The following is a 22,241-nucleotide window of genomic DNA, read 5'->3' as shown; positions in this document are numbered from 1 at the left end:
GAATCCACCTGCCAAGCACGATTAGGTGAGGCAGAGTCTGCCTGGCTTGGTGGAAAGGGGGAAGGGGAAGAGGAAGTATCCGGGTGCGACTGGGGCAGCTGTTACCCGGGACGCTGCAAGGAGCCAGGTGAGGCCTCTGCAGGTGGAGGTGCTCTGTGGCCTAGGGATGGAGCAGGGGGCCTGTCCTGGACCCTGGAGGTGGATGTATCATGTCACACCATGGGCATTATGGCATCTCTGTTTTCCTATCTCCCTCCTGATGCTTCTGTGACACCTTCCCTCCCCACTCTCTTCCTTGAGGCCCTTCCCTTTTTTTTTTTTTTTTTTTGCGGTACGCGGACCTCGAGCCTGTCATGGCTCACGGGCCCAGCCACTCCGCGGCATATGGGATCCTCCCGGACTGGGGCACGAACCCACGTCCCCTGCATCGGCAGGCGGACCCTCAACCACTGCGCCACCAGGGAAGCCCGAGGCCCTTCCCTTTTTATTCACAGCCACTCAGAGCTTAAAGGGGAGCGAGCAGGGCTCCGGCATCAGCTTCAGCAGGGGCCTGGAATCACGAAATGTGGAGTTGCCCCATTCCTGCCTTCCCTGACTCCCCCTACATGAGAACCGGGCTCCTACCAGCCTCTGCTCTCCAGGGGAGTCTGGGTAGGTGAGGTTGCTAATCACTGTGCGGAATATCAGCAGTGAGGGCACTGCTGACTGACTTCTCAGGGAGAGGCCAGCTCTGGGGATGCCCTGTGCTGTCTGTGACTAGGCAGCCTTGTCCGCATTCGTTATGGTCATAGACTGGCTGCTGTGCAACAGGACTGCTGATATCTTTGACCTCCCCTCAGGTCCAGAAGTGATGTTGAGATGCTGTAGCGTGAAAAAACCCTTCTGGATGGCCCCGCAAACCTAGCGCTGGGCAGAGAGAAAGTGTTTGTAGACATCTGAGACAATTTGTGACCGAACCCAAGCTCAGGGTCCTGATACCTGGCTGTGCCTCTCTGCCCCCACTCCCCCCTTGTCAGCCCCTCATTTTGGGCTCCGATTCTGGCCCTCCCCTTCCCACCTCACACCTTCTCTACCTCCCCCAGCCCTCCCCCTCCCCCTTTCCCTGCTCTGCTCTGGGGTATGACAGTTCAGAATCTAGGTGCCAGTGCCTGGAAGAGAGAAAAGACAAACAGTGGGCAACGAGAGAGAGAAGGACTATGCAGAAGAGGCGAGGAGCAGTAAAGGGTCAGTCTTGTGTGATAGCGCAAGACTGGAGTTTTCATCTTGCTTTTCTGGTCTATTCCCTAGGACATGAAGTGAGAATCGCTGTTAAATACCTTCAGTGGCCATAAGGGGCTGTATTAGTTTGCTGGGGCTGGCATTACAAAGTGCCACAGACTGGGTGACTTAAGCAACGGAAATTAATTTGCTCACAATTCTAGAGACCGCTGAAAGTCTGGGATCGAGGCATCAGCAGGGTTGGTTTCTTCTGAGGGCCTCTCTCCTTGCCTTGTAGATGGACGTCTTCTCCCTGTGTCTTCACGTGGGCTTCCCTCTGTGTGTGTCTGTGTCCTAATTTCTTGTTCGTTCTTTAAAATTTTTATTTTATATTGGAGCATAGTTGATTAACAATGTTGTGTTAGTTTCAGGTGAACAGCAAAGTGATTCAGTTATACATATACAGGTATCTATTCATTTTCAAATTCTTTTCCCATTTAGGTTATTACAGAATGTTGAGCAGCTTTCCCTGTGCTATACAGTAGATCCTTGTTGGTTACCTATTTTAAATACAGCAGTGTGTACATGTCAATCCCAAACTCCCAATCTATCCCTCCCCCCCCCTTCCCCCCTGGTAACCATAAGTTTGTTCACTAAGTCTGTGAGTCTGTTCCTGTTTTGTCAATAAGTTCATTTGTATCATTTTATTTAGATTCCACATATAAGCAATATTATGGGATATTTGTCTTTCTCTGCCTGACTTCCTTCACTTAGTATGGTAATCTCTAGGTCCACCCATGTTGCTGCAAAGGGCAGTATTTCATTCTTTTTAATGGCTGAGTAATATTCCATTGTATATATATACCACATCTTCTTTATTCATTCATCTGTCAATGGCCATTTAGGTTGCTTCCATGTCTTGACTATTGTAAACAGTGCTGCAGTGAACATTGGGGTACATCTAATTTCTTGTTCTTATAAGCACACCAGTCATATTGAATTAGAGCCCACCCTAGTGACCTCATTTTAACTTACCTCTTTAAAGACCCTTCTCCAAATACAGTCACATTCTGAGGTACTGGGGGTTAGGGCTTCAGCATGAATTTTGGGGGGACACGATTCAGCCCATAATAAGGACCCAGGGTAAAGTTGCAGAGTTTGGGTGGTGGGGGGCAGATTTTGGCATCATTTCAAAGGTGTCTCATTGTAGGTGTCCACCTCATGGTGAAAACCTGTGTGTGCCATGGGGAGAGGCGAGGGGGGTTCCAGCAGCGTTGAGTACACTGTAGGCATTTGCAGTGTGGCTGATTCTCTTGTAGCAAAGTGGTTTTTGAGGCTGTCACTAAAGGATGCTGTCACAGAACTTTAGGTGGCAGAAGTCATGGAATAAAATGGCACGTTTAACTGGATGTTAATATCTATGGTATTAGAGGGCTTAGAGTGGAGCCAAAATGGAAGGAGATGTAAGAACTGCCACTGGTTAATTTAAAATGACCGACTAGGAAAGAGTGTCATCTAGGAACTTCCCTGGCGGTTCAGTGGTTAAGACTCTGTGCTTCCAATGCAGGGGGTGTGGGTTCGATTCCTGGTAGGGGAACTAAGATCCCACATGCTGCATGGTGTGGGGTGACGGGGGAGGGGGGGAGAAAAAAGCGTGTCATCTAGCCAGCTGGTTCTTCTCATTTTGTGTTATAATTGATTTTAAATGGTATCTTTAACCTTTTTGCAGGGGTACTTTGTATCAAATTGACCCAGCAATCCAACTTCTATGAATTTATCCCATGAAATGATTGAGCAAATGACACAGATGTATGCTGGTTGTTATTAATTGCAGTGTGATTGATGCAAACTATGGTCTCAGCCACTGGGAACTGGTTAAATTATGGTCTCTCCAGGTTGTTGAATCCCATATGGTTATTAAAGGTGCTTATGTAGATCATGGATCGCAGGGGCTGGGTAGGCAACAGGCATGCATGAAACTGGCCTGTGTTGGGAGTGGGGAGTGACATGAATTGTGGCATTTGTGGGGTGAATATGCCAAGTGAAGAGGACAGTGGCTGCTTGGTCCTAGTCGATTGCTGGCCACATAGAAATGTGCACCCAGTGTGGCCAGACCTTCCCATTTTTAAAATTCATAATTTGGAAGTATATTATATAATTTATTCTTTTTTCCCATTTTAGTGAGATATAATTGACATATACCACCATGTAAGTTTAAGGTACAGTATAATGATAGATAGTGAAATGATTACCACGATAAGTTTAGTTAACATCCATCATCTCCTATAGATAACAAAAAAAAAGGACAAAGAAAAAAATGTTTTTTTCCCTTGTGATGAGAATTCTTAGGATTGACTCTCTTACAAACTTTCATCGATAGCACACAGAAATGTTCACTGCAGTTGTCATGTTGCCTGTTACATCTCTAAGTACTTATTTATCTTGTAACTGGAAGTTTGTTCTTTTTGACCACCTTCATCCAATTTCCAGACTTTTCTATTTTTTTAAAAAGAGAAGTCAGAAGTCTGGGTTTTTCTGGGAAATGCCCTGGTTTTTAAATGTTGGTAAGTACCTAAAACAAAGTGAGCCCATTGTGTAGTACTAATAAGATTTAGCTGTGAGCTGGATCGGTCATTAGGGCCCCCACTTCCTACTTCTGAGGCGGAATGTTCTCAAAGTGTGTGCTGGGCCGGCCGCATCAGCGTCACCTTGGAATTGTTAGGAATGCACAATTTTGGGCCACACTCCAGACTTCCTGAATTAGAAACTGTGGGGTGGGACTTGGCAATGTTTGGTCTAACCAGTCCTTCCAGGTGATTCGATGCACACCCAAGTTTGAGAACCACTGGTCTCTATTCTTGGTCACCATTCTGGTCCCTGTCCTTGTATGGCCTCTGAGTGTTACCTCAGGTTGCCAAAGTTTCCTTTTTCTCCTCAATTAAGAGCATCTGTTGCCATATCCCCACTGGGCAGTTGTTCTTTTGCTGCCTTGTAGTGGCTTTTTATGTTTATTTAATTCTTAGATTGGTGTCTAACTTTCCACGTGTTTGTTTATTTCAGCTCCCAAACTAGCATGGAAACTCCTAGAGAGCAAGGTTCTTGATTTAACTTTTTCCTTTTTTTTTAAAATGAGTCTAGCACAGTGCCTTGCACAGGTGATATTTCCTAATTGGAAGGTACTTTCTGAAGATCGTTGTTTTCTCATCACTCTGTCCGGCCACGCTGTCTTAAACAACCAAAACCGCAGCATTGACTCTGCTGATTTGTTTCTGTCTTTTCCCTGACTTCTTCCCCTGTTAATCCTCCCAGAGTAACTTCTTTCCTGCCACCAGGGCAGGGAGGCTGGTTGTACAGTAATGGCAGGGTGCCTCTCCCAGCTTCCTGGTGGGTGGCTCCAGGGCCAGCAGCAGTGCAAGCTGGACGCACCTCATGGGGGTCGTGAGGTATGTGCTCATAGGCTGTGGGGTGCCCTAGGGAGGCCTTCCCTTCCTTTCTAGGAGTGGTTTCCAGTTCTGTGGCACAGTTTTATAGCTTCTCTCCAAACCAGCCCTGAACCTCGAGAGCACCACGTAGACTGAAGAGCCTGAAAATGAAGGTGCCTTCCAGGCCTTCTGCTGCTGGTAGTTGAAGTGACCCACTGCAGGTGGGGTGGGCTCTCGATGTGGCCTCTGCTGGAGGAGGCCCACTTTCTGCAGCCACTGTGGTGACGTGACTGCTAAAGAATGTGATCGATGGGGGAAAGGTACAACAGTATTACTTTCTAATTGCTATCCAGCTTACTTTAATAAGCATATTAGCATTTGAGCTGATTTTCAAGGAAAAGCTAGGATTTACACAGGCAGAGGAAACAGGGGGAGATATTTCAGCTGGGCCAGCAGTGTAGGCGAGCCTGGCCTAAAGCACGCTGCGCTGGCCGAATGGTGGTGGTTGCACAGCTCGGCTGTGCAGGGGTGAGGTGTGATGAGGCTGGAGAACGAGTGTGAGGTAGGGACATCACTGCGTGCTCTGAGGGCAGGGGGGCAACACTGGTGTTTTCCAGGGGAAGTGAGAGCATGAAGAGCAGAGTTGCAGGACATTTCACCTGGTAGCTGAGTGTGGGCTGGATGGGGCCGAGTCACGGGTCACTTCTGCAGGGGTGTCAGAGGGAGTTAGCCTCTTGGATGAGAGCTTCAGTTGTGTTAGCCCTGGACCCTGGGCCATCAGGAGTGAGACACCTGGGGTCTGGGGAGTGAGACAGCTGGGGAGGGGGATAGCTGCCATTTAGAGTTGTTCTCTGTGTGGACTTGATCGTGAGCACCATCTAGGTCGTTGTGTAAAGGAAAACCTACCATGATTGCTGATACTGGAGAAAATGCAAAGCAAGAGAAAGGCCAGAGGCAGGTTGGACTCTAGAAGTGTTGGCTGCAGTAGACACACACAACGTGAGAGCTGTGAGTTTCAGTTTTATTTGGGGACTTCCTGAGGACTATAGCTTGGGAGGCAGCCTCTCTGACAGCTCTGAGGAACTGCTCCCAAGAGGAACGGGGAGCAGTCAGTATATATGTGATTTTGACGATGGCGGTACATTGGACCAAACACACATTTTGGTAAGAAGGCTGCTGCTAGGATGCAAGAATCCAGGTTTGCAAAAATTTTCTCCTAAAAATATCTGTCTGAAGGCCTGTTCTGCCAGTTTTCCCAGAGCACAAAGTGCCTCGTTCCTGATCTCTTCCTTGAGGTCAGGCTATGTTAAAGGTCAACAATTGCAGTGGCTAATGACTCAGTCCTTGTAGAGCCAGATGGCTAGTGACATTGTTTACTTGGCAGTGCCCCCTCATGATCATAAATTTAATGTAGGTTTGGAAGGCATTTCCTGACTATTTTGTACCACAGTGCTAGGAATGCTCATTCCTAGGCCAGGCCGGGATTTTGTTGGTAGGCCATTCAATGTGCTATTACTGGACTAGTCCCTGTTAACAGTAGCAAAAAGTCTCTGGACCACCTGTCTTACTAGTCCGTGATGGTCCAGGAAAGATTCCCTCTTGTTGCTTCCTTCCATATCTACCGTTACACTATTGTAATCATTGATCTCAAATAGAGCTATATATTGGGTCAATTGTTTCAAGTTGCCTAGTCATCGCTTTTATGGGAGGCTCAGTAACACATTTTGTAATGCAAGAAACAACGATCTTGTAAAATAGGTAGAATATAAGTAATATAGCTAGTAGCATTAATAGGGCCAAAAGTAAGAATTTAAGCCAAGAATTTCCATTCGGTGCAGGCTACTATATTCCCAGTTGCCTGCCCAGTCTGTTCCACACCAGCACCAGCCCAATTTCCTAGTGTCATTAGTTTGATTAGCCTTGGATGGTTTAATTGTTCCCAACATAAGGGGGCTTTTAAACTTACATGATCACAGCCTGGTGTTAGCCATATAAACCCATCCCATAACTGAAGGAGGTTCTATTCTTTGACTGAAATTTAGCTCATTGCTCTGATTGAGCTTGAGTAACTTTTAAGGAAAATTCATGTTTATGGTCACGGTCAGAACAAGTATGATTCCCATCGAGTGATGTCAATAACGGCCCGAACGGACCTACAGCCTGTCTTTCTTCTAGAATAAATTTCCTAAGGGCCATCCAGTTAGAGCCTTGGAAAAGAAAAATCCACCAAGGTAACCCAAAAGTACTGGATGTCGGTACTTGACCATAAACCCAACACTTGTATTAATTTTTCAAATCTGCCTGGGATTTGTGACCATGATAGAAAAACACTGATTTATGCAAAAGTCCAAGAAATTAAGAAAACACTGTAAATAGTCACGTGGGTCAGGTCTGGCATCTTGAGATAGCTGTCTGCTTCTGATGTTGTCTTCTTGTCCTGCTGTGGGTATAGTTTTCTCCTCTGTTTGAACATTGTTTTAAGGTGATTTTGAGGTCAGCGGTCCTCTCAATAGACCAGTCCAGTGCAGGGGCCCTTCCTAAGTGGGAAATATGAATCCAAGAGTCAATTCCCTTCAGTTTCACTTCGCATGAGCTAGTTAAGAGTACCCGATAAGGGTCCTTCCATCTAGGTTGGAGATAGTTCTTTAAATGATGCCTTTTCCTGTATGTACGATCTCCTGGTTGCAGCTCATGGGGCACCTGGTCTTCTTCCAAGGATAGAATACTGAGATAAGCTTCAGAAACAAACTTGGAATGTCCTTTTAATAATTCATTTAAACGTAACAGTCATGTAATATAACCACAAGGAACTCTCTGGGAAGTGAGTAGAGGCAGTAAATACAGACCTCAGTGAACAAAACGAGCATTTAACATTCACTGAAACATAATCTTTTTCTCTCTAAAATTACCCTAATTTCTACCACATACAGCCAAATTAAGACTGATTTGTTTGCAAAATAAGGCTGGTTAATGGATCACATAGGCTCTTTTAAACTGGCTGGGCTGGAGCTTTTCATAAGGAACCTCAGATTGAGTTTTTAAAAGGCCTCCCAAGACCAGGAAAGCCACACCTAGGGCTTGCCACAGATTCTGCCTGTGATTTGGGTGAATTCCTGTGTTCCTGAGGTCCCCAGAATATCTTGCGATTCCTGCACCTGTCAGGAGGTGACCTTTCTTATTCATCTGATAAGGCTGCTGGGAACATAAGTTGCCCAATTTCTGGAGGGATCAGGTAGAGAGAAAAGATAAATGTTTCAATTCTGCTTACAAAGGTATAATTTACCATGTGGCTGTAAGTCATAATTAGCTTGAGGGGAAAGGTTTCCTTATATCTGGAAAACACAGATTAAAAGTCAGTAATATTTCAGACAAAAACTAAAAATTATGACGATATTCACCAGTTCACTCATTCCTATGTAACTGATCTTTTTTGCTAACAGTTTTATGAAGCCGTCAGGCTTTCCATTAGGATTCTTTAATTTCTTACTCAGTTCAGTGGTACGATCCAAAATTTATCAGAAATCTGTTCTTGTCAGAAAGTTCTTTCTATGAATCTTCTTGAAGATGAAGGATTTTTTGCAAAAGCACCAAAGTAAAACAATAACTCTCTATAAATGAGAAAATTCTTTGAAAGGAATAGTTTAAACACCTGATTACAATGCAATTGGCAATGAAACTTGGCTACTGCTGTGACATACAGCGTTTTTTCCTTTGGAGATGGTCTGATAAGAATTCCTGTGCACAGGGAAAGAAATACAAATTTTTCCTAGAAGGACTTGTTCCCTTAGGGTCAGAATTCTGAACAGATGTTTTATCAAGCTAGCTTTCTCTAAGTTAACTGCGTATGCAAGAAAAGAGCCCCATTTGGGCCATTTTCAGTGTGATATTTCCTTTAATACCCAATTAAATAACTAACTTGTAAGTATAAGTTTCGTTAAGTACATACACCTGGCTGGAGTGTTAGCTGGAGGCTGGATTTCTGATGCCCCTTGTTTAGGAACGACTTTAGGCCTGCCCACCTAGTCACCCAGTCCAGACTGCCCAGTGTCTTTTCAACTGAGCCCAGGGTCTTTCAGCTGGGCTCCCCCAGTATCTTTCAGCTGGGGGGAGGCCACCTTTTTTCCCAGTGTCTTTCAACTGGTGGGCTAGGTACCTGTTATATATCACCAAATAGAGCTCAGGATCATCAACCAATTATCAGGAGATCCAAGAACCAGGGGAGGCTTACGTAAATTCGTTTGGACCTGCTGAGGAGGTGGATGGGCACAAAGGACCCTGCTGGTACCAAGGCTCTGGATTCTTATAGAGTTCAGGTGAAGGAGAGAAGTCTGCTCTGGGTCCCTTTGTGGTGGTTAAAGCTGTTGACTGAAATAAAAACACTTGTGAGAGATGTGTTTCAGTTTTATTTGGGGACTTACTGAGAACTATAGCCCAGGAGGCAGCCTCTCAGATAACTCTGAGGAACTGCTTCCAAGAGGTAAGTGGGGCAGTCAGTCTATAAGTGATTTGACGAAGGGGGTACGTGCAACCAGGCACACATCTTGGTAAGAAGGTTGATGCTAGTCACAAGGAACAGGTGTCTCTGTTAATGATTTTAGCGCTTTTCTAAGTAGAAAAGTAGCGCTTTTCTAAGCTAGAATCCAGGTTCATAAAACATTTCTCCTAAAAATATCTGTCTGAAGCCCTGTTGTGCCAGTTTTCCCAGAGCACAGGGTACCTCATTTTTGATCTCCACCTGGAACTCCTTTCAGGATGTGTTGAAGGTCAGTGACTGCAGTGGCAAGTGACTCAATCCTTGTAGAGCCAGATGGCGAGCGACATTCTTTACGGCAGAAGCAAATACAGTGTGTAGCCATTTTGTGAGCTGCTTACCACTTATGCCTAATTAGGCCCAGTAGCCGGTCCAGATGTGGTTAAGTGTGTGAAGTTAGCTTTATTGTGCTTTTCATTTCGTTCTTCATATCATTCTTCATCGCTTATTGCTCCTGGGGCTTGTCTGTCTTTTTGGTCTTGTTTATCTTGTTTTCCTTTTAACAATTTAAAGGAAAATTACCTTTCAGGGCAGTAGAAATGAAAAGAATGGAAGTTTCTAGGAAGGGACTGAGACAGTCCTGAAGCACTTAGCAGAGGTTGTAACTTTCACTGGGCCTTAGAGATGGAGAGATTGGTGTTAATTCTTATCATTACCCCAGCATGGTGTGGGATTTGGGGAAAGGAGGTGTGCTAGTCTGCTTGGGCTGCCATCACAGGCTACTATAGACTGTGTGGTTTAAACAACAGAAATTGATTTCCTCACAGTGCTGGAGGTTCACAATACAAAATCAAAGTGCTGGCTGGGTTGGTTTCTGATGAGGCCTCTCTCCTCAGTTTGCAGATGGCTGCCTTCTTGCTGGGTCCTCACATGGCCTTGTCTCTGCACAGAAAGAGAGAGGTCACCAATCCTATTGGATCAGGGCCCCACCCAAATGACCTCATTTAACCTTTCTTTTTTTTTTAAAGACCACATATATATATATATATTTTTTAATTTTTATTTATTTATTTATTTATTTTTGGCTGTGTTGGGTCTTCATTGATGCGCGCGGGCTTTCTCTAGTTGCGGCGAGTGGGGGCTGCTCTTTGTTGTGGTGCGCGGGCTTCTTATTGCAGTGGCTTCTCTTGTTGTGGAGCACGGGCTCTAGGCACGTGGGCTTCAGTAGTTGTGGCACGTGGGCTCAGTAGTTGTGGCTCACGGGCTCTAGAGCGCAGGCTCAGTAGTGTGGCACACAAGCTTAGTTGCTCCGCGGCATGTGGGATCTTCCCGGACCAGGGATCGAACCTGTGTCCCCTGTGTTGGCAGGCAGATTCTTATCCACTGCGCCACCAGGGAAGCCCAACCTCATTTAACCTTAATTACCATCTCCAAATACAGTCATAGTGAGGGTTAGAGCTTCAGCCTATGAATTGGGGGTGTGGGGGGGGCACAGTTCAGTCCACATCCATAACAGGAGACGGATGTGCTCAGTCAGACATGAAATCAGGGGAGGATATGGGCTGGGTGGAAGGGGTGGGTGGTCGGGGAACCTGACCAAGGGAGGAGAGGGCTTGGTGGGTGTGCAGGAAGGCGGTGGCAGGGATTGCAGAAGAAGAGGCCCAGTCTGCCTGGTGCGTTCTTCCAGGTTCCCTCCCTGTCCTCACCTGGTATTCAGGAATTGTCATCATTTACAAAACGACACTTCTTCAGGTCGGAACATCCCTGAAAATCAGTTTCTCTGGTCCTTATGCTTGAATCCTTTGTCTGAGAAGAACTCAGGTCCAAGTTTTGAGAAGCACCTTTCTCCCCCTGAAAAGCAGACCTCATGTTCAGAGATGTGTGTGGAAGCTTTAGTTCCCAAGTCTGGCACCATCTATTAACATAACAGAAAAGGAGCAGGACTTTTTCCGTCGTCTTGCCATGAGGGGTCGGTCTAGACTCTTCCAAGGGCATAGTCCCCTTTCAGGTAAAGAAGGAGAAGCGATTTTTTTTTTTTTTTTTTCAGTACACGGGCCTCTCACTGTTGTGGCCTCTCCCATTGCGGAGCACAGGCTCCGGACGCTCAGGCTCAGCGGCCATGGCTTACGGGCCCAGCCGCTCTGCGGCATGTGGGATCTTCCCGGACCGGGGCACGAACCCGCGCCCCCTGCATCGTCAGGCGGACTCTCAACCACTGCGCCACCACGGAAGCCCCTGGAGAAGCGATTTTTAAGAGTGGCTGGGTAAGGGGGAAATAAATGAGCTTGAGGGGGACGTCCTGACTGCCTGGATACCCAGGTGAGGTGGGAGAGGCAAGGACCGGAAATCCCCAAGGTGTCTTGAAAAATTATGCGGGCGGAATGTTCTGAGGATGAGAGAGATCTTCCCCTCTGCTCCCCAACTATACTTCAAGGGACCGAATGGCTCTCAAAAGTGAGCTAAGAAAAAAAGAAGACGCAACAACCCAACGCCCCAGAAGGTGAGGGCTGCGCCTGGACAGATGCCAGGGGCTTTGTTTGAGAGCTGGGCGGCTGGGGGCGGGGTGAGGTGGGGCTGACGGGAGCCGCATAATGGGCGGTGCCTTTCATATTCAGAGCAGCCCTTTGATCGGAGGGCGATGAAAGTGCTGGAAAGTGGAGAGGCTCCAAGGGAGTGGGAGGCCTTTATCTTCGACAAAAAAGGCATCTGCCGGACCCCAGCCCCCTCGCCCGCCCCTTCAGCCTGTGGGCTCCCGCAACAATGTCGCAACTGGGACCTGGGTCTCCCCACAGCTGAAGAAGTCTCGGGAAAGAGAAAGAAGTCTGCTGCACGTGTTGGACAGAGAGCTTAATGGATTCTTTCCACAAGCCTAGAAAGAAAGGGAGAGAGAAGAGGGGATGTGGGGAGGCAAGGGGAGAGTGGAAGGGGAGACATGGCGGGGAGAGCGGGGAAGGAAGGGTGGCATTTGAACACTGAATTAAACTGTCAGGTAATAAGCTTGTTACTTCTTCCAGTGAACACAACTTTTCAGAAGACAGTGCAGATGGGGTGAGTGTGTGTCATTGGAGGGAAGGGGAAGAGTGAATTCAGCTGACAAGACATGGTTTTGGGTGGACTGATCATGTTTTTTCTAAAAGACAGTATAATAAAAGACAAACACTGAAGTGAAAGGAGAAATCTGTCTATCTAGCTGTGTTTTCGAAGGGGAAAAGTAAGTCCCTTTAAGTCTTTGCACTGTTAGAAACTTCATGCTAATTGGAGTTTTATCATAATTGCAATAATTTCCACTAGTTCTTCCTTTCTTGCTGTCTCTTAACCCCTCATACAATCTCAACCAATGCAGATTAAGAGACTTGAAACAAAACAATTGCTTTTTGGCCTGGAGATGAGTATTTTCGGCTTGTGGATGATTTTTTGAGTCTATTCTGTGGGGTAGATGTACTCTTTGGGTGTAAATCTCGTGGTTCACCCAGTGCTATACCACTGAGTCAGATGTCCACCCAGGTGTAACTGGCATGGCCTGGGGAGGGAGGGGACAGGCAGAATCACATCCTATGTAGGGCTGTCTCTTCAGGGGCTGTGGTTTGGGTAGAGGGTTGGGGGAGGAGGGAGCACAGTGATTTGGCACTTCTGGAACACCTAGCCGGAGAAAAAAGTCTGAAATAAGAGGATGGTTTTGTGCAGTTTTTTCCCCAGTGGTGGAAATTGACCCGACACAGTGATCTGGGTGAGGGCCATTAATTAACAGACGTGGAAGGCTCCGTGGAGCCTCATGGCCTGTGCTGAGGGGGGAGAAACAAGGGAGGCAGAGAGGACAGAAAGTGAGACCAGGGCGTCTGCTTCCCTCGCTTCCTGAGATGGAGAAACTCAAGGACTTATAAGTAGATGACCATCTGAGGTCATCACATCCAATCTCCTGCTCTGTTGGGGGCAAGAATCCTCTCTATGCGGTCTTTCCAATTTTTTTTTACGGCTTCATTCACTTTATTTTTCTCATATAAAACTATGTGGTGACTACAGTTGGAGCCTGAGTCCTCTGCACGGAAACTCTGGTGTGGGTCTTTACAAGATGCAGTGAATTCCTGATACGGAGAGTTGGTGAACACTGTCTCTTTGCAGAGATCAGGAGTGAGATAACTGTAGGTCTTGGAAATGGCATCAGAAGTGGCCTTGGCAAAGTTGCCCAGGGTGGCAGTGCAGCCCCTGGCAGAGGTGTAGCAGTCGTCAGTTGCAGCGATCATCAGTAGCATCTTGGGCACAGGGGCTGAGACGATGTCAGTACCCCTGGGGCCAGGGATAAGGCACATGAGCACAGAGCCACAGCGGCCAGTCACCTTGCAAGTTACAGTATGGGACTTGCTGATTTGTTTCCCCAGTAGCCTCGCCACACGGCCATGATGGAGAGCTTGGCCAGAATGGTGGCCCCATGGAAGGCAGTGGCTATCTGCTTAGAGCTCTTGACACCCAAACCGACATGTCCGTTGTAATCCCCAATGGTGACAAATGCCTTGAACGTGGTCTGCTGGCCAGCACGGGTCTGCTTTTGCACAGGCATAATCTTGAAAACCTCCTGCTTGAGGGATGTACCTAGGAAAAAGTCAGTGATCTCAGATTCCTTGATGGGCAGAGGGAAGAGACAGCTCTCCTCCAGGGACTTGATCTTTAGGTCCTTAACCAGGCGGCCCAGCTTGGTGACGGGGAGCCACTCCTGCTTCTCAGCCTTGCCTCCATGTGGTCTGAGGCCCCGACCCTGGCTGTGACCCTTACCCCGGACGCCGCTGCCAAAGCTTCTGCGGAAGTCACCGGGGCTTCCCATTCCAGGGCCTCTGGGCCCTACCCCAGCACCGGCGTCGTACGCCATTTGGTGTTTTTACGAAGAAGAAGGGTCATTCCAATTTTTTTTTTTAACATCTTTATTGGAGTATAATTGCTTTACAGTAGGGTGTTAGTTTCTGCTCTATAACAAAGTGAATCAGCTATACATATACATACATCTCCATATCTTCTCCCTCTTGGGTCATTCCAATTTTGATTGAACAGTCCCAGTGTCAGGGAGAGCTCTGTTACAGTTCCCCAGGGAACATCCTTGTGCACTAATGAAACAGGAGGGAAAGGGGCAGGGCACAACCTTTAAAAGAATGACATAGCCATAGGACATGATGAAAACTAGTGAGAACCAACTGGGTCCAAGATGGCGGAAGATTCGACTTCCAGTGGACCTTGAGCCTCATTATAATACATTAGCATATGCAAATGACACACCCACCGGCGCTATGACAGTTTTGAGGCCCAGCATAAAAGGCTGAAAAGTGGGCTGTGGCCCAATTCCTGGAAATCCCCGCCCCTTCCCCCAAATAGTTGGAATAATCCTCCCACTCATTAGCCTATGAAATTACCCAGCCCATAAAAACTAACCACCCCATATTTCAAGGCCTCTTGCTTCTTGCCTTTCAGTGACCCACACTCTGTCTGTGGAGTGTATTTCTCTCTAAATAAGTCTGATTCTTACCTATCACTTCGTCTTCAAATTCTTTCACGATGAAGAAAGAACCTTAAATTCACTGGCGACACTAGCATATTGATTCCACACTTGTGCTTGTATTTCTATAGGAGTGATTCCTAGAAGTGGGACATGTACTTTTTCTCTTTTCATGGCTGCTCACAAATTATGCATGTGTGGAAACACACACTGTATTGATACATACAAAAATGAGTACATGGCAATCATGGCGAGACAGGGAGCTCAAAAAGAAGGAAGGACTTTCTAATAGTTAAAAATGTCTCACGATAGAGCAGAGCACCTGACTTGGGGTAACAGGGGTTCAAAAAGTAGAGCTTGGCACACTCTGGAGACCACTGGGAACCTCTCCAAGGAGGCAGATCCCCCACTGGTGGCTTCTGTGAGTCCTTCCAAATACAAGGCATTTTCTAGGTGAGGCTTGGAGAACAGCAAAGGTTTTGCAGGACCCATTCAGAAGCACTCTGAGCCCATCTCCTTGCAGAGGCTTGTACTGGGCTCTGCTTGTCCTCTGCTGTAGACACAGGCCTATCTACTGTATCCCCAGCTGGGATGCCCTGGATGCTGCTGGGACCCTCCCCTGGTGCCCTCAAGAGGTAAATGGGTTTTTCCCAACAGGTCAGAAGTCCTCCTATGAGCCCAAGGGGGACACCCTGAAGCTAGCAAGAATGGCTGGTGGCAAAGGTTTGCTTTAGGCAAAGCTGCTATCTGCATGGTTGAGGACAGAAATCTTTACAGGTTTCAAGGGAAGTAGCCTGGTTGGCTCTAAGGTCTTGGAGGCTCTTGGCGTCACCTCTTTTTTTTTTTTTTTTTTGATGTGGAGGACCAAACTATAGTTCTGGGGTGAGGAAGTGACTGTGATGGTTTCTCTCTGGGGTCTTCACCTGGGCCTGAGCTCCCACTGAGTGTTCGTGGTTATCCTTTACTGCCCTCTGTGACCTGTTGCCATCACAGGCCCTTTTGTCCTGTTCCCCTGCCAACAGCCATGCCTCAGGGCAGGGGCCCCATCTTCCTCCCCAAATGCAGTTCCACCTCCTGGAGGACGGAGGACGGCTGACTGCAGCGTGGGGGAGGGATTGCTGCTGCTATTATTATCATTATTGCTATTACTATTATTGTAAATACATTCTGCTGATCTCTTTGTTGTCCCCTCCAGGCGCTCAGAGCTCTAATATTCCACCACCTCCACCTCTCATCCTCTCTTCTCTAATGCATCTTGCTTTGCCCTCAGGTCCTGTTAACAGATTGACAGTGAGTGACAAGGACCTGTGTGAAGGTGTCTGTTACCCAGCAGTTTTTCTTTAAGAGAATTGGTTGTTGCTATGTCAGCACAGTAGCTTGGCAGGATGGCAACCATATAGGAGGCATTAGAGAGGAATTCTTTTTTTTTTTTTTTTTTTGCGGTACGCGGGCCTCTCACTCTTCCTGTTGCTGAGCACAGGCTCCGGACGCGCAGGCTCAGCAGCCATGGCTCACGGGCCCAGCCGCTCCGCGGCATGTGGGATCTTCCCGGACCGGGGCACGAACCCGTTCCCCTGCATCGGCAGGCGGACTCTCAACCACTGCGCCACCAGGGAGGCCCTAGAGAGGAATTCTTGGAGCTTCCTGGTGCGTTCCCAAAGCTGGACTGGAGAAGGCAGAATGTGGATTTCTTTTGAAATAATGTTTTAAGTGGAGGTTTCTAGTTAGTTGAGTCCGCAGAAGGGCTTATGTTTGTGTGGAAAAACCGTAGAAACGGTACTGTTTCAGGAGCATGCTGGCCCCATCCGCCAACACCCTGATAGCCCACATCCTTCCTTGTGAGGATATGAGTCAGACTCTGCAAACTATGGTGAGGAGAATTGTCAGTCAGGGTCGGAGGACTCAGCCAGTAACTCACTGCAGCTCTCGGAAGACATTTCATATTTGAAAGAGTTGAATGTGGTCGGTATTCATCTCTTGAGGTTCTTAGAGCTCTGACCCTGACTGAATTCAGTCAATCGCTCCCAGCCCCGCCTGCATGTCAGAGTCACCTGGGGGGGAGGGGAATGTAGGCGGTGCTTGACACTAGCAGAGCTGTCATTACAGAAACGGCGCCTCCAAGGGGGCTGGTGCACGTGCTTGTCCTGGTTTATGTGCAGCTGTTAGGAAGCATGAAGCAGCCCTGGATGCACCGTGTGGACTGATGCCTGGAGGAATGGAGATGAACGAGCTGCAGAGCGGTGCATGAGGCCTGCTAGGATTTAGGTCCATGATGATGTGATGGATAATGAGTTATAATCTGTGTTTTGGAAAAAAATTGGCTTCGGAGGTTTCTGAGAAAACCAAACCATCTGGGTGTTTGGAAGGGGAGGCTCCTCTGAGATCTTGGAGAAATGAACCTGAATCCTTGTAGGACTGTATGAAATCTTCAACTGTAGACTTCTGCCGGGATTTCTCCCTGGGATCTGCCTGACTCAGCCTGAGCCCAGAGCAGAGGTCCCAGGACATCGTTGGATCAGGGGCAGTGGGGTCACCTCGGGGATGCCTCCAAGGGGCTTCTGTATCCAACCTGCTTTCTCACTGGAAAGGCCTAGGAAACCTTCATTTTGTCCCTTCTTGCTGTCAGAAATTTCCCTTTTCCTTTTCTATGATTCGCCTTAGTCATTGATTTAATCTTGTGGATAGGAAGTCTCAGCCTGCATTTACTTCAGAAACAGTGGAAGTTACCTCTGTTTGCCAAGACTTGGCTTTTTATTCCTTGATTGTTTTACATTACACTGTAATGTATAGCTTCAGTATTTATTTATGGAAAGGTTTTTATTTGACTGCTTACAGGCCAAAGGAGCAGAAACAAAACCAATAAAAGGTGGAGGTGATATCTCTGCTTCTTTCTATCTATCTATCTATCTACCTACCTATCTATTATCTGTCTGTCTGTGTATCTATCTGTCTGTTTTTACATGCAGAGACTATCCTTGGAAAGAGATTCAAGACACTGGCAGCAGTGATTCCTTTTAGAGAGGGTGATTGGGGAACAGGAATGGGAGGGAGATTCATTTCTTTGTACTGTTTGAAATTTTTACCATATGCATATTAACTATCTTTTAAAAAAGTTATTTACTTAATTTAGTTATTTTTTGGCTGCGTTGGGTCTTTGTTGCCTCACGCGGTCTTTCTCTAGTTGCGGCGAGTGGGGTCTACTCTTGGTTGCCGTGCGTGGGCTTCTCATTGCGGTGGCTTCTCTTGTTACGGAGCACAGGCTCTAGGCATGTGGGCTTCAGTAGTTGTGGCATGCGGGCTTCAGTAGTTCTGTGGCTCGTGGGCTCCAGAGCGCAGGCTCAGTAGTTGTGGCGCACCGGCTCAGTTGCTCTGCGGCATGTGGGATCTCCCCGGACCAGGGCTTGAACCCGTGTCCCCTGCCTTGGCAAGCGGATTCTTAACCACTGTGCCACCAGGGAAGCCCCATATTAACTATTCAAAAGAGAGTAGAGCTGAGATTGCTATGCCTTAGGAGTAGACTTTGTCCTCAAATTCTTTTCTTGTGTGTGTGTCCTTAAATTCTCACACTGAAATACTAATCTCCAGGACCTGTGACCGAGACCTTATTTGGAAGTAGGGTCTTTGCAGATGATCAAGTTAAGGTGAGATCATTGGGGTGGGCACTAATCCAATATGACTGTGTCCTTATAAAAAGAAGAACTTAAGACACAGAGAGACACACAAGGGAAAACGCCATGTAAATATTGGAGTTATGCTGTCCCAAGCCAGGAAAATACCAGAAGCTAGGAGAGAGGCCTAGAACAGATCCTCCTCTAACACCTTCAGAGGGAGCATGACACCACTAACACCTTGATTCTGGACTTCCAGCTTCCAGAACTGTGAGACAATATGTTTCTGTTGTTTAAATTACACAGTTTGTTAAGACAGTCCTAGCTAACCAGTGCAACGTGTGAGAAAATGTTAGCAGAAACCCCAAAGAAAGGAATTGACTGGAGACAAGATGCCTCTGGGGTCAACTTAGCCAAACAGAGTTGTTTCTTAGGAATTTGCTTCTCTGTGAGTCACATCCTGGAACCCCACGTTTGTTAGACTGGCCCAGACTTTGCCAAGAACAGCAAGGAGAGTAAACTACATAAGGACGATTGACAGTTGATAATTCTTTGGAGAGGCCCCTGTAGGTTTCTGAGGAAGCTGGGCCTGGCCCTTAGTGGCTTTAGCTGGGGTGAGTTGGGGGCTGTGTATTGTTTCTGTGGGGCCCTCATGTCCTCCCTGCCCTCTGCCTCAAGACGTGGAGACTTTCTGCAGGGACCTGGGGGTAGTGACTTCCTCTACTCAGGGGCAGACACAAGTGGCCACCCTTGCTTTGCACCAGAGGTTTGCGGCAAGGAAGGCACCTCCAGCAGTGCCTCCGGGGACCTGCCCCTGGTTGGACAGAGCTCTGGTGGCCCCAGGAGTGGACATTGAGCTGAGGTCTGGACAGCAGAGGTGATAAAGTGCTGCTGTTTGGAGGAGGCAGGGACTCACCTCCTTGGCTGTGTGGTGGTGAAGATGGTAGCTAACAAGGGCTCAGAGTCACTGGGTGTGTTAGGCTCCAAGGAAACCCTGGCAGGGCCTCACTCAGAGACTTATTCCTCAGGAAACCATGTCTGGTCTTTCTCCCAGGAGTCTAGTTTGTGTCAGTAAGAGCTTTTCTCCGTTAAACATAAACTGCACCAGAGGCTTGCCCAGGTCCCTGCAGAAAGTCTCCACGTCTTGAGCCACGGAGGGAGGAGTTGGGGTGGCTGCCTTCTAGGAATACCTGGGCCAGACTGTCCCTTTAGGTGCTTCTCTGAGCCTTCCTTTGGCTTTCACTGAATGCGTTTCATGGAACAGATAACGAGCCCTGTGTTTGGTGCTCAGGATCTCCCGGGGAGCACTGTGGGCTGGGATCCTTGCTCTTTCCAGCCAAGAAAACCCAGCCCCTTCCGCTAAATCTGTTAGGTGGGCACTTGAGGCAGAGTGGTCAATGGCTTATCCGGTGCTGGCTTTTCATCTGCAAGATGCTTAAGGCCTCTCACAAGTAGTTAGGCTATAAATAAGCACAGGATTAAAGCCTCCAAGGTTAACAGTTAGAAAGTTGTAGCAGCTCTAGAAGAAAAGACTCGGTGAGTATAGGAAGTTGTGTTAGAGATTTAAAAAGGGCGTTTCTGTGGTTTTTTAGGAAAAAAAGAAAGACTTAGTACCAACTCAGACACATGCACAGTTCACTGTTCACACTTCCTTAAAAGACATGTATTTGTAGTATGGCCGCCTCAGAGTTGCCGGGTGCCACACAGAAGGACCTCCTTCCTGCCAAGGCAAAGCAGCAAGGGGCTAATCTGGGAAGGGTTTAGATTTGCTTGTGGATGGGCTGTTCTAGCAAGCCTGAAATCATAGAGTGAAAGTTTAATTTTGGGGCACTGCCTCTGGGAGGGTGATGTCTTTCTGTGATACACCAGCCCCCTATTCGTCCCCTTCTTCTTCTTATTTATTTATTTTTTTTTGCGATACGAGGGCCTCTCACCCTTGTGGCCTCTCCCATTGCGGAGCACAGGCTCCGGACGTGCAGGCTCAGCGGCCATGGCTCACGGGCCCAGCCACTCCGTGGCATGTGGGATCTTCCCGGACCGGGGCACGAACCCGTGTCCCCTGCATTGGCAGGCAGACCCTCAACCACTGCGCCACCGGGGAAGCCACCCCTCTTCTTCTTGACATCACCTCCCGCACTTCCAGGTAAAACGAAAACCCTAGGATGGCAAGGATCTTGTCTTTCTTGTTCATTACTGTATCTTCAGTGCTTGGATCAGTAGGCACCAATAACAATTTATTGGCTGAATTAATGAATGGAAGAAGGATGAATGAACTTCAGGAATAGTTAGCACTGTACTTGCTGTGATTCTGTTCTTTATTAGTTGACACAAGAATGACACCTTTCATGAATGACCTTTCATGACACCTTTCAGACCCATTACACTCTCTCATTCTTGATGATGCTTGGTTGGCCAGCCACTCAATTTCCAGAATTCTAGGCTAACCCAGGATTATGACTGGCTTTTTGCTCCGTATTCTGCGCTTCCCCGCACCCCCATCCCCAGCCTCTGCTGTCCCCAGACTTTCTGTTGCTTGAGGACCACAGGCTGCCAGGGAACCTTCAGGATGAGCACCTTTAGCCAGGTTACTGTCCTGATGCTCTTCTTCCACCAGGACTGTGTGTAATTCTGAATAGGGACGCGTCTGATATCCTGAATAACTTAATGCAATAAACTCCCCGTCAACCATTTTAATGTCTCAAGGACATTACTTCTTCCTAGGCAAATGGGAAAACTACATTTCCCAGCCTCTCTGAGGATTAGGCAAGGCCATGTGACTACTTCTAGCCAATGAATTGTGGGAATTCCAGGCTGAGGCATTTAAGAACTGTAGGTCGCCTGCCATGTTCATTCCATTGCCTCCCACGGAAACCAATGGGAGAAGAGTGTCACAAGATAAACCAAACTGGATTCCCAGGGGACTAGATGGATTGAAAGAGCCACTACCTCGCTCAGACTTTGTGTGAGCAATCTACAGACATTTGCTAAGCCATTGAAATCTCAGGTTTAATTTGTTATTGTGGCAGAGCTTAGCCTATCCTGATGTATACCAGGAGAAGATGGGAGTTTAAGAGAATGGAGGCTTGGTAGGGACAAGCATTTAAGGAATAAGTCCAAATGCAGACCTCCCAAAGCTGGCTGAGGGATAAGCTCAAAGAAAACGTGAGTCTCTGGGGGTAAGATTTACGCCCCCACGTTAGGCCTAATCCTCCTCCCCTACCTCCACCCCCCATTTACTTTTCTGAGAAGTTTGGTGAGTCTGACTTGTCTGGAGATGCTCCCTATTTGGAGATGCTCCCTATTTGGAGATGCTCCCTATTTGGCTTGCCTGGCGAAGTTCTGCTGGGCTTCCTTTATAAGTGTCCATCCTGCCTCAGACTTCAGTTTGTGGCAGAGCCATTTCTAAACCTTATTCGTTCAGTCAAAATTTATTGAATGTTTACAGCATGTCATGTCCTGTGTGCCAGATGGGAAGGATGCAGAGGTGAGGAGGACACGATTGCTACTCTCGGGGTGGCTACACAGGGCGATGCCATTAGCAGTGTAATAGAATAGTCACAGGAGGCTCTGGGCAGAGAGGAGATGATCTCACTGTGCCTGGGAGTTAATGACAGAGCCTTCACGAGGGGGAGATTCTCCTGTTGCTATTTCAAAAGACACGTGTGTGTCTGCCATAGGGATGAGGGTAGGAGAAGCCTTCCAGGCAGAGGGAACAGTGGGCGTGTGCAATTGCAGCAGCGCGGTTTTCCTGGCACGCTGCTGGGGCTGCATCGGCACGGAGGTACAGATCGTACCGGAGGCAGGGCTTCTGTATAAAATTGGCTTTGGGAGATTGTCTGCATTACCACTTAATGCTTATTGAATTTGTGTTTTAATGGAGAGTCAAATTTTTACTAAAAAAAGAAAAATGCAAAAGTAAAAAGGTTTTTAGAAAAAAGAATAGTAAAAATCTTTTGACTGGGTAGGAATCAATACCAAGGAAATAATTTGAAAATAGAAAAAACTTTCTGCTCCCAGATGCTCTTGATGGTGTTATTCATGATAGTTTTAAAAAAATGAAGACC

At 47.4% G+C, this 22,241-nt stretch overlaps 1 protein-coding gene and 1 pseudogene across 2 annotated transcripts in view; one reads left to right on the top strand and one right to left on the bottom strand.

Annotated features, from left to right (window-relative positions):
- TRABD2A (TraB domain containing 2A) overlaps positions 1-22,241 on the top strand; it is a 54,126-nt gene that overhangs the window by 13,765 nt on the left and 18,120 nt on the right. Inside the window, 1 exon segment of the mRNA XM_082852454.1 lies at positions 21,855-21,958. Within this exon segment, the coding sequence (XP_082708580.1) occupies positions 21,855-21,958 (104 nt within the window).
- LOC309970117 (small ribosomal subunit protein uS5-like) lies at positions 13,094-13,951 on the bottom strand (annotated as a pseudogene). The gene has a single exon. The product of its transcript is annotated as a small ribosomal subunit protein uS5-like (transcript).

The sequence above is a fragment of the Leucopleurus acutus genome, assembly GCF_964270905.1.
Source record: "Leucopleurus acutus genome assembly, chromosome: 12".
NCBI classification, from domain to species: domain Eukaryota; kingdom Metazoa; phylum Chordata; class Mammalia; order Artiodactyla; family Delphinidae; genus Leucopleurus; species Leucopleurus acutus.
The sequence above is the reverse complement of the archived record's forward strand: the minus strand, read 5'-3'. Positions and strand labels throughout refer to the sequence as shown.